Source organism: Notothenia coriiceps, unplaced genomic scaffold, assembly GCF_000735185.1.
Source record: "Notothenia coriiceps isolate Sejong01 unplaced genomic scaffold, NC01 NC01_scaffold00037250, whole genome shotgun sequence".
Taxonomy (NCBI): domain Eukaryota; kingdom Metazoa; phylum Chordata; class Actinopteri; order Perciformes; family Nototheniidae; genus Notothenia; species Notothenia coriiceps.
The window spans coordinates 15,510,486-15,522,005 of record NW_011369951.1 but is presented as its reverse complement, the minus strand read 5'-3'; the positions used below and the strand labels follow the sequence as shown (position 1 = coordinate 15,522,005).

At 45.3% G+C, this 11,520-nt stretch overlaps 1 protein-coding gene across 1 annotated transcript in view; it reads right to left on the bottom strand.

Annotated features, from left to right (window-relative positions):
• Nucleotides 1-1,062: 1,062 nt before the first annotated feature.
• Nucleotides 1,063-11,520, bottom strand: part of LOC104967368 (CUB and sushi domain-containing protein 1-like) — a 192,487-nt gene continuing 182,029 nt past the window's right edge. Inside the window, 4 exon segments of the mRNA XM_010796776.1 lie at nt 1,063-1,239; nt 2,190-2,302; nt 3,496-3,657; nt 4,157-4,219. Coding sequence (XP_010795078.1) covers nt 1,063-1,239; nt 2,190-2,302; nt 3,496-3,657; nt 4,157-4,219 — 515 coding nt within the window.

The following is an 11,520-nucleotide window of genomic DNA, read 5'->3' as shown; positions in this document are numbered from 1 at the left end:
AGGGATAACTGACGACTTTCAAGAGAAACTCGAGTAGAGTACTGATGGTTTCTCAGATGAAGGGTTTCGGTTTGCTGAGCTAACCAGACAGGATTCCTTCCTTAATAGTCCTGTTGTTACCTCGTAGCAGTATCTGAAGTGTTTTCCTCGAATATTGCTTGCAGGGTTACTTCAGGGTGCATTGTGCGCTTGCATGTGATCTCCCACATCGGCCACAACGTTTGTTGGTCTTAATCCAGTCTATGATTTGAGCTTTATCAAACACTTAAAGCTGGCCATTGCTTGATAATGATGTATGCTTCATGAGTAAGGACAGTAGGCTTTTGAGTGAGCCTGTCTTCATTGGCTCTGGGCAGGGGCTCTCTACTGGTACGATGACTCACGTTCGATGGTGGTGACAAGTCTCTGTGCCATGGAGTATGGGTAGCTGCACGAGGGTTATGAACTCCTTGACTTGGGCCGATGTTCTTGCTTCTGGAATGGGTTTCTCTTTGTGACCTTGGTTACCGCTATAACTGTCACTATCTTGGCACCAGGTTTCCAGCTGCAGCCAACTAGAGAGCTCTATTAGATTGTAAAACCCGTACCTGGGTTGACGGGGACACATATATCTCTGAAACTCAGCTCATCTCAGCAGCGTAATTTACTAAGGAACGTGCACATGAGAACCACATCGCAAGACTCCATCTCTCCTTCCCTGGCCGAGCGGTTCTCAGGCATACTGACGATGGCCACGAATCTCGCAATGGCAAATCTCTCAAAGGCTATCTTGTCTCCACAGTCTGATGGTCAGTGCAATCCATCAACTGGCGATCTTCTTGACAGCTAACTGATGGGGGCTGACCGCATTTCTTGGACAGGGCTGCCATTTGTGTCAGCAGTAGTGGGGGTAGGAGAATTGAAGATGTTGCATCTGCTAATAGGCGTGCTTCGTATAGTTTTAATGATCCATCGGATCTGGTACTTGGAATAGCTCTGTCTTTATTCAGTTCCGCGGAAGTAGATTATCAAGACAATCTTCAGCCGTGCAAACTCACAGGGGTCCTTCTTAGTGAGATCAGGTCATGGTAGGTCTATGACCCCTATAGGTTCTTTCTTGTGCTGCACATATGGGCTGGTATCATGTTCCATACGTCTCTGGTTGTGGGGCTGGATGTGAATGAGATTGGATCTGGGGTACGGTATAGGTGATGGCTGACTCTGACCTGGAGAGGCTTTGTTGGTCATAGTGACCATGGTCTAGGGGACTAGAACGAAGGATAAGGCACATGGTTATCTTGTAGGTGATCTTACTGAAGCTAATAGTGTTTGACTCCTTTAAAGCTAATTCACCAATCATCTTATCCAGTGTGTCAAGCATCACAGTATCCTTTGAGTAGACACTATGGGCTTGAGGGGTCAAGGTGTATGACCTCTGATGACCTTGGGGTAGATCTCTGTACTGGGTTTGGTCGTGCTGCAGAGACTGGCTCCTTCCTGTCTCTGGCCTGAATGCATAGGGAGTAACAGTAGGGACACTGCCTGACTGCACATAATGTCTTGACATTGACATAACAGGCTGACATAACTCACTTCGTATTCACTGAAGTAAGGAGGAGGATGAACTAGCCGCTTAGGACGTGTAGATTCTGATGAGGCTTCACCGTATGTGAAACTAGGCTGCATCATGGAATCCAAGGAAAACATCTCTTCCGGCTCGAAGGACCAATGAAAAATAGGGAGTTGAGGAAGGACTGTATAATGAAAGTTCCACTCGGAATGACGAACGCCTTGGGGTGTCGGTAAGAACACAGGAGTCTTGGTAGTGGTTAATTCCTTTTAGTGAAGATATCAACACAACAGTCACAGTAATACAGCCTTGGAGCAGGTGTAGTGTATGTATATGTGTGTGGTTGTTGGTCAGAGACGCACAAAGCTCACACACACTAAGTTGCCACTAAAGGTCCAGGCTGCGCTCCGTCGACATGACGTGCTTCTCTCCCTTTCTCCTAACAGCTGCGCTCCATGTGCTTAATAGGTACAATTGCGCGTGCCACCAACAGAGGGCGCTGGAGTAACAGTCAGCAGGCTTTCCAACATTGATATTGTAGCATTGATTTTGATTGTGAATAAAGACTTCTAAAGAAGATGTGCAAGGGCAACATTCATTTCTAATTGCTTTATATAAAATTAGAGTAAGTGTATCTTACATATCCGTCCATGGCCCAGTTGTCGTTTTTAAACTTGCTGTAGTAATGCTCTGTGGGCCCCTTGACCTGGTACACCTTCAGCAGCAGCTGGTTTTCCTCTGACTTGTAGGTACCTGCATGAAAAGATACATATATATATATAGATAAAAAAACTTGAATAAAACAGAATCATATAAGTACAGGTATCAGGTTTCATAGAGCAAAAACATTTCAAGTGCTACTCAATTAGCTTTAGATAAGCCAGTCCTTTATTAGCATATAAGAGCTTTGTTAGTAATTGTATTGCTCGAAGTGGTGTCGAAAGAGATGAGTTTTTAGTCAAAAAGAGATACCTTGACATTTTGATTTATAACACTCTTTTCCCTTCACGAAGCACCTGCCACATTAATTGGGAGAAAGTGACATTCACCCTTCAGCTACATATCCATACAAGGTTAACTATAGCACCAACACAGAAACTGTTGCTTTCAATATCACAAGCCCATGAAAGAGAAATATCACAGATTTAAAATGAAATCATTTTATATGTTGAGAGCCCTTGCCTCCTACCTGCAAAACATCTTTCATGACCCGGAAATCAAGCTGAACTATTGATTGTGAAATGTCAAAACACACATACGTGTCAGTTGGTGAGTCAGACCGTTTTTTAGGTTTCATTCAAGAGCGCAGCTTTACATTTTTAACCTTCCACTATTTCTCATACTCCAATATCTGAAGCACATTTGAACACAAAACATGTCCACAGGAGTAATGCTGTGAAAATGTACGTAAACTGTATATACTGTACATTATTGTGGTGATTCTGCAGTTGCATTGAGGTTCATGGTTCCCACCTGTGCCTCTGTACGTTGTATTTTCTACTGGATTTTTATCAAAATGTGAATGGCGCCAACAATATTTTTAGATTTCAGTGAGGCTTTGCTAATAAGTGTAAATGAAAGCCTGATCTTTATCAGCCAGATGTGTATTAACACCCAAAGTGTGACTTACACTGCATTTCAAGTTTGCAAATCTTCAAAATCTGGAAAGTGAATGCTTTTTTTTCAGCTGGAATCAAAGGTGGTGTTACAATAATCATTTGCACAATGACAAGTGCATTTCTTTTTCACATTATCTGCCTAGTGTTGTATGAAATAAAGTATTTTTAATCTCTTGTCTACATGTATAGGTACGTATCTAATTCAGGGTTTTTCAGTTAAAATCTAAAAATATATGAAAGCTATGAAACATTAAACAACATTAGTACAGTTATATTTTTAAGTTTCTCAAAATAAAAATGAGAGTATCTGTTTTGCTTGTTTTTTACCTGACAGTCTGATTGACACCCCGCTGGTTTCCAGTAATGTGACGTTGACTCTGCTGCTGGTAGTGTTGAACCCAGTAACTGTGAATGTGGTGGCCTGTCTTTTCCCTAGATACTCGTAGAAACCGCTCCACTCAGAGTTTGGAGAAAACACATCCACTGGAACTGCAATGGAGAGAGAGAAACAAAGAAAGAGGAAATGTAAAGCTTGCTCTTTTTCCTTCACATTAAACTGCAGCAGTGTTTCTGTTACTCTCTATCTGAATGACACACTTAGATTTATGACTTATTCAAAACTCAACAACTTCAGTATTCTTGCAAAACTCTTTGTTGGCATCTCTTCACAGGCTCTAAATGCATATATTGATTTAAAAAAAGCTTTCTTCAAACTTACAAGGTATTACATGGTATTGCACCTGAATGTTTTCGCTGATTTATTTACTCAGTCTGAGCCATCATAAATCTGCAATAAGGCCCATGTAGTCGACACTCTGTACAACCTTCTGCAACAAAAGCTATCCCTCTCTGGATAAACTTTGTGGTTTTTTGATCATCAAAATGGCGTGATGAATAGTATTCCAAGCCAATATAATAACATTACAGAATTGATAATACATCTGTGGTTTAGGTACAACAATGTGTTGAAATGGTTTATTCTGCATACCTCTAATCTTGTTTTTCTGAACATCTGAGTCTCCTCTGACTTTGGGATTGACTTTCACTCCAACTGAAACAACAAAAAGCACTTTGTTTACATCAAATCACTTCATGTTTAAGCTTATTGAAAGTATATTTGTTATAGAAAGGGTTGGGAATAGATGACATGAATAAGGTAATATGATGAATGTGTATTCATTAAGATAACATGTAATCTAGTGACATTTATCAGTTATTTGGTTCTACAAAATGAGCCAACTGGCAGACTGTTTTTTTTTAATTGAATTGATTTATTTAAAATGATTTATTTAAAACAAGGGACAGTGTACATTAATCAACATATTAAAAACATATAAAAGTACTCGAATTAACCAAAAGGCTAGTTTTCATCGATAGTCCCTTTGCCAGATGGTGATAGACATCCTAAAAGCAATAATAAAATTACGACTGCGGTCGCACTTGTGCGCGCAGTGATGAGCGGGCCCTCGCGTCCGTGCGCCTGTCGGGGAGGGCGGCCGGTCGTCCCGGCGTCAAGCAGACGCGCGCGAGTCCTCGGAAATGAGCCGTTTGTCATTTCTCTAATTTTCGCGTCCCAGGTCCTCCGGCATCGACCCGGAAACGGATGTTGGCACGCCGTCTCGAAGGAAAACAAATTTCTCTCAAGGCTCGTCGAGGACCGATATTCGAGGAGGCTGTCTGGAGGTGCCGTAAACGAGGATACACTGATTTAGAGGAGACAGGAGTCTCTCTGGAGGAGCTATAACCGAGGGTACAACGATGTAGAGGAGAGAGTAGAGAGGAGAGAGGAGTCTCTCTGGAGGAGCTATAACCGAGGGATGTATCCTCCGGAGTCGATTTCAGCCAACAGTGATGTTTAAAAGAGGCGTGACGCATGGCTGGACTTATGTCAACGAAGCACAGCTCTGCAAACTGTTCCCGTTGTGATTATAAGTTAGTTGAGATGATAAAATGTGCATCAGACTTTCTGCCCTTTACCGTTTGTTTACTCACTAATCACATCTCCCCTGGATGTTAGGCTATTTCTTTTTTTAATACAACTGCTTTCATTGTATCACGATGTTTACAGTGAGAACAGATGCTGAGGTCAGTGCAGAAACAGAACAGTGTGTATAATATATATCGCTCAATAATATATGTAACAGGCAGCCCACATTTCACACTTTATTTGTAGGCTTTAGGAGATATCTACAAATAAACAGTAGGGTTAGGGTGTGTATAGGTGTCTGTTGTAATGAATATGCCCCCAGCAAAGGGCGTTGTTGGACTAACAGTAGGTGTGTGTGTGTGTGTGTGTGTGTGTGTGTGTGTGTGTGTGTGTGTGTGTGTGTGTGTGTGTGTGAGTTGTGTGTGTGTGTGTGTGTGTGTGTGTGTGTGTGTGTGTGTTGTGTGTGTGTGTGTGTTTGTTTGTGCAGGCAGGTGTGTGTGTGTGTGGTTGCAGGCAGGTGTCAGTTAGGTTATCTGACATATAAATGCGTCAAAACATTGTACATTTCTCCGTTACGCTTACGAGCTGCCGTTTGAGCTAGCAACTATTTTCTTCGCAATTTAGCATCATATCTGGATAGGGTGTTGAATTTGTCCTGGCATTGGAATTTTGTTCCGATCCATCACCCCTAGCGAGGCGAGTTTGCAAAAATGTCTTAAAATGGCTGAAAAACGCAAAGTTTCCAAATGCCGACTTCTGGGGGGCGTGGCTAATGAAAAGCAATTTGAAATATGTGTGCAATATAATAGCACTGTGTATACAGCGTTTCCGTGAATATCGGCACAAAAACATATGCGAGTAGTTTGTTAGTAATTTGTGACATGTAAATCGTCAAAAATTCGAGACATTCTCCGTTCGCTACGAGCTCATCGTTTGAACGATCAATTATTCCTTCGCACATTCATAGCATCAATATTGATAGGGGTTGAATTTTCCCTGGATGTGGAATTTTCCGATCATACCCTAGAGGAGTTGCAAAAATGTCCTTAAAATGGCTGCTGGAAAAACGCACATTTTTCCAAATGCCGCTTTCTGGGGGCACGTGCTAATGAAAAGCAATTTGAAATATGTGTCACATCTATAATAGCAATGTGTATACAGCGTTTCCTGAATATGGAAAAATATATGCGAGTAGTTTGTTAGTCATTTGTGACATGTAAAGGCGCAAAAATGGAACATTCTCCGTTCGCCTTATTTATCACAGATGGATCATCATTGACTTTTTTAGACAGAATTAGCGAGGGCCAGTCAGGCCACTAATGAGCTCATCATTCACATTGTATTTTATTACTTTATAAATTAAGAAGTAGCCTACTAGGTGTCTATTACAAAAACCCTTTGAAGAATCATCATGCATTCTGAATGTTTCTGCTTTAAAAACAGGCATCATGGCTCAATATCCTGTTCTTGTTTTAAGATCTATTCCCATCAAAATCCTATTCACTCTTTCAAAACTGCAAACTAAAACATTGGAGGCCTTAAGCTCCATGGTCAGTGACCTATACTTCAGAGTCTTCCATCAAACTTTAAAAATCGGCAAACAGCATGTTTTAAAGATTTAATCCTTTTAATAAACAAAACTCCTCCCTCTCTCTCGCCCCAGACACGGGTTCTAACAAAACACGCTATTTTCAATCGCACACATAACTTGAACACATACACACCTCTCTTGCTCACCTTCCCAGCCCACTCTCCCTTCCTCTTGTCTGCGTGCAACGGCACAGCTAAGCGCTATACGCACTACATATCAAATTCAACACCCACTCTTCCAAAGTCCCGCCTATAGCTCGCTCGCCCCCTCTCCCACCCCTCTGCTCTCTCCCCTCACTCACATAACTATTATACCTATTATATCAGACAAAAAAACTACATTTTTTTGCATTTATAGGCTATTTATCTAATATTATACAACTTAACGTCCAATAAGACACAAAGAACTCCTATAGGGGAAGAAATTAACAACTCCTGCACAGGCCTACTTTCAAAATAAACATTAAACACAGCACCTTTGGGGAGTCTCGCACTCTTGCAACAGGGAAAAAAAACATATTCATTTAAAACTGGGCCCAACTTTCGAACATAACTAAACAACTCCTATAGCTGCACCCTAAACAAGACGTCTACAAGGTAGGGTAGGTCCAAGAATGGAGCACACCAGCTCGAGTGCGCCGGAGAAACTTTGAAAATACACACACCCGGAAAAAACTAGAAACCTAGCTTCCTTCAGACCTTCTACAGATCCCTCCTCCAACACACACAAACGCGCATCATCACTGAGGCCACGAGCCTAACATAGTGTGCACAGATGGAAACAGGATCGGAAGGCTGACAGCAGGCTAGGCCATCCCAGTTATTTTAGCCGGGCGGTCGGCTAACAACATGATTTGTCGTGCTTTTTACAGCGTACGCTTCCAAAGACTCAACCTTCCTCTCTGTATGTCTTTATTGTCAACGCGCGCCTTTAATACCTACTTCCATTGCTACTCGGCCGGCGTCTCAGAGCTTCCATCGGCCAACCTCATAACACAAAAAGCTGTTTTCTGAAGCTAACCCATTACTACCGCCATTGAACTTCATGACCTGCAGATCGCTCACGCCGTCTTCCGCTCTCCCGTCGCTTGCTTCCCTCGATACGTCCACAAGGCTGCAGCACGTTGGGCACAACCCTCTCCTTAATACTCAAGCACATACCGTTAAACCAGCACTCGTTTGCTGTGAAAGCACGTATACTCTGTCCACCAAGAATTAAATCCTGTGTCATCCTCCGGTACTTCTTCGACTCTCTATCCATCAGTTTGGCTCATCGAGCACGGGCCGGTCCGCCGCGCGAGTGTGCTCGCAAGAAAAGGCGCCTCGCGGCCGGGACCGTAGCAGGATGTGACGCATATTTAGTTGACCTAATTAAAACGTTTTGTTTTTATTTATTTGTCCACGTATCACCTCAAGAATACAAGATCCGAAACATTTCAACGCGTGCAACAAAATTATAAATAATCCTACAAATACTTTTATTTTATTTCCTTCTTATTTTTTTTCTAAGCTAAAGGGAGCCAGACGCAGAGGGCTTACACAGCGCGCCCTGCCGCCCATGCCGCGCGCCGCGCCGCTGCCGACCCCTGCCCTAGACGCGCCTTCGCGAAGAATGTCTTAAAATGCATGAAAAACGCACATTTTTCAACCCCAAGGGGCCCCGCTCCTCCTGCGGGGGCCAGCGGCTTACTGCGACCACGCGGAAATCTTTACCTCTGCTGTGCATCCAATAACTAGTATGTGTCATACGCCTTTTGTGAATATCCCTGGACCAACACCTCAACATGCGAGCCCCCCAGCTTCTGGGCAGGCAATTTGCGACACTGTAAATCGTCAAAAATGGTATTCGCTGTTAACTCTACGAGCTCCACAAGTGATTTCTGTCAACAATGTGCTCTGCAATTAACGTACTCATATTGGATAGGGGCTGAACTTGTCCATGCGATCTGTAATTTTATTCCGATCATTCCCCAAGGAGGAGTTCGCCAAGAACTGTCAGCCCCTGAACACCCCACCTGCCGGCCGAAAACGCACACTTTCAAAAATGGCCCCCGACCTCCTGCGCGGGGCACGGGTTCATGCGACGCCCTAATCTTGACACTACTGTGCTCGCAGTCATCACTAGTAATGTGCCTCCTACCAGCGTTTCCCCATAGATATCGGGGAAAAACCTACCACCCCACTCGGACACCGTTTGGAGCAATTTGCGACATGTAAATTGTCAAAAATGGTGATATTCACTGTTTACTTACGAGCTCCACAGGGAGTTTTTCCAAAAATGTGCTCTGGCAATTAAGTCTCATATTGGATAGGGGCTGAACTTGTCCTGCATTGGATTTTTTCGATCATTCCTTAGGGAGAGGTTCGCAAGAATGTTTCTGAAAATGGCTGAAAAAGCAGCATGTTCAAAAATGGCCCAACTTTCTGGGCGAGCTAATTAAAAGCCAATTTGAAAATATGTCGCACATCATCAAGAGCAACTCGCCTCCGTCTACGTGCTCCCGTCGACATCACCTCGACATAACCCTCCACTCCCTCGTCCGCTCTGAGTCACCTTTCGCGCCGCACTGCTAAATCGCTCCAAAATGGAACCCCCCCCATTCTCCGCCTCCGCTAACGACCTCCACGCACCTTCGAGCTTCTCACACACATGTTCTTCTCAATTCTCGATTGGATCATGGACTCAGGCGCTGACGTGCGCCCACCTTGCGATTCTTTCCGGAATCATTCCTTAGTAGGGCGCCCGACGTTTCGCAACGAATGTGCTTAAATGCATGAAAAAACGCACATTTTCCAAACATGGCGGACTTCGCGGAGGCCGGGCGGCTAAGTGGAACTCTTTATACAAAATATCCGCAATTTCATGAGGAATGCCCTGCGTGCCAAAATTCGGTAAAGTCTCTGGAGAACTGTTATGGCTGACTACCACACAGCCTAGGGGCGCGGATTGGGGTGAGCAGTTTTTTTGCAAAAATTACGAGGTTTGTGGTGGTACTTGTGGCGTCGACGCACAGGCGTGGGGATTCTGACGCTGCCAGGTGTCCAAGGTTTTGCGTCCAAGCTGCAACTTATGCTTATCGCAGGATTTTTAAAAAATGTTTAGGCCACGCACCACATTCGGAATTTGTTCGAACACTTTAATCTGAGTTCGTGAGGCACCAGGGAGAGTGTGTGTAAAATTTTTTTAAATGATTATCATCCGACTCTTGGAGTTAATAAAGTTGTAAGTCTTTTGGCGCCCCCTGTATGGTCGCAAAAATGAACAATGCTTTGGTGTGGTATTCCCAGACAATTTGAACCTATCTACAAAAGCTGTCGAACTCGTTCTCCTCGCCCATCATCTCCGTTGAGTGAGCTTCACTGGCAGTATTTATTTTCTAAGCCCGCTTTTGCGAGAACGTTCCATTGATTGACGGCGGCATAGCTTCTCACCTCGCCACCACCCTGCTCATTTCTACGTATGCTGTCGACTCCACCCCGACCTCCCGCCTTGTATACGAAAGCTTTGGCGTTGAAAAACTGAAAATTGAAATCTTACACGTGATATTCTACACTCGTCTCTTCGAACCTCACTTATCGCTGTCACTTTACGAAGAAAACCCAATGTAGGGCGGAGCTTAGGGTTCCAACCCAACCATTATTTGTAGAGAGGTCCACCGGACCTATGTGCTGCAAAATGTGCAGGTCGGATTCGGGCCACCCGTAACGTGCGACTTCTGGTAAATCGCTCCTACTCCCTCCGACACAATGGGCATCTCTTGACTAGGGTGGCGCTATTGACGCACGTTGGAATATTTTAACCCACTTCCACTCAGAATGTTCTCGCAACTTTTTACCCGCGTCCTGGCGTCCGTGCCAAAATCTATACAGACTTTTGTTAACGCCTCTCAACAAGCACCTCAAAACAGCCGCAACGCGCCCATAATCACTCAATACCAGCCAGACACCTCCACCACTAGGCTCTCCTCGCCTTCCCCCCCGCGCCCTCCGGCGCGCCGTGCGGTCTGCGCCTCCCGGTGCTCGGGCCTCCTCCATACCCTCCAATAATTAACACAGCCTGAGCGCGCCTCCCACTTCGTACGCGCCCCGCTGCATGAGCCGCCCCCTCGCGCCCGCCCCGCCGTCCGCGCTGGCGGGTGGTACGGAGAGGCAGGCGGTCGTCCCGCGTCACCGCCCGGCTGCCCGCGGCCCCCCCGCGCCACCGCCGCGGCCCGTGGCGAAAGCTGAGTCGTCGTCCGAGGGCGGCGCTCTGTGGTGCGGGGCGCGGCGCCGCGCGGTGCGCGCGCGGCCGCATCGACCCCGGAAACGCGCACCGTTGGCGCCGCGCCGTCTGCGAAGGAAAGACAGAATTGCGTCTAAAGCTCGTCGAGGTGCGATATTCGAGACTGTCTGGAGGTACCGTAACCGCGGAGTACCCGACTTTAGAGGAGAGAGGCACAGTCCTCCTGGAGGAGCTATAACGCACGGCCGGGTACACACGACGCCTGTACCGCACGGGAGAGAGTGAGAGAGGAGTCTCTCTGGACGAGCATAACGAGGATCTGTCCTCCGAGTCGATTCAGCCACACCAGTGATGTTCGCGAGCGTGAGCGCATGGCTGGAACTTATGTGCACGACAGCACAGCTCTGCAACACTTGGTCCGTTGTGAATTCATAGAATTATTTGAGATGATGAGAAACTGGCAGCAGACGTGTCTGCGCCTTACCGTTTGTGTTACTCACAGTGACGCATCGCCGGCTGATGTTAGGCTACTTCTTTTGCTTAATACAACTGCTTTCATTGTCACAAGTAGCAGTGAGAAACAGCTGAGGTCGTGCGATAAACAGACATGTGT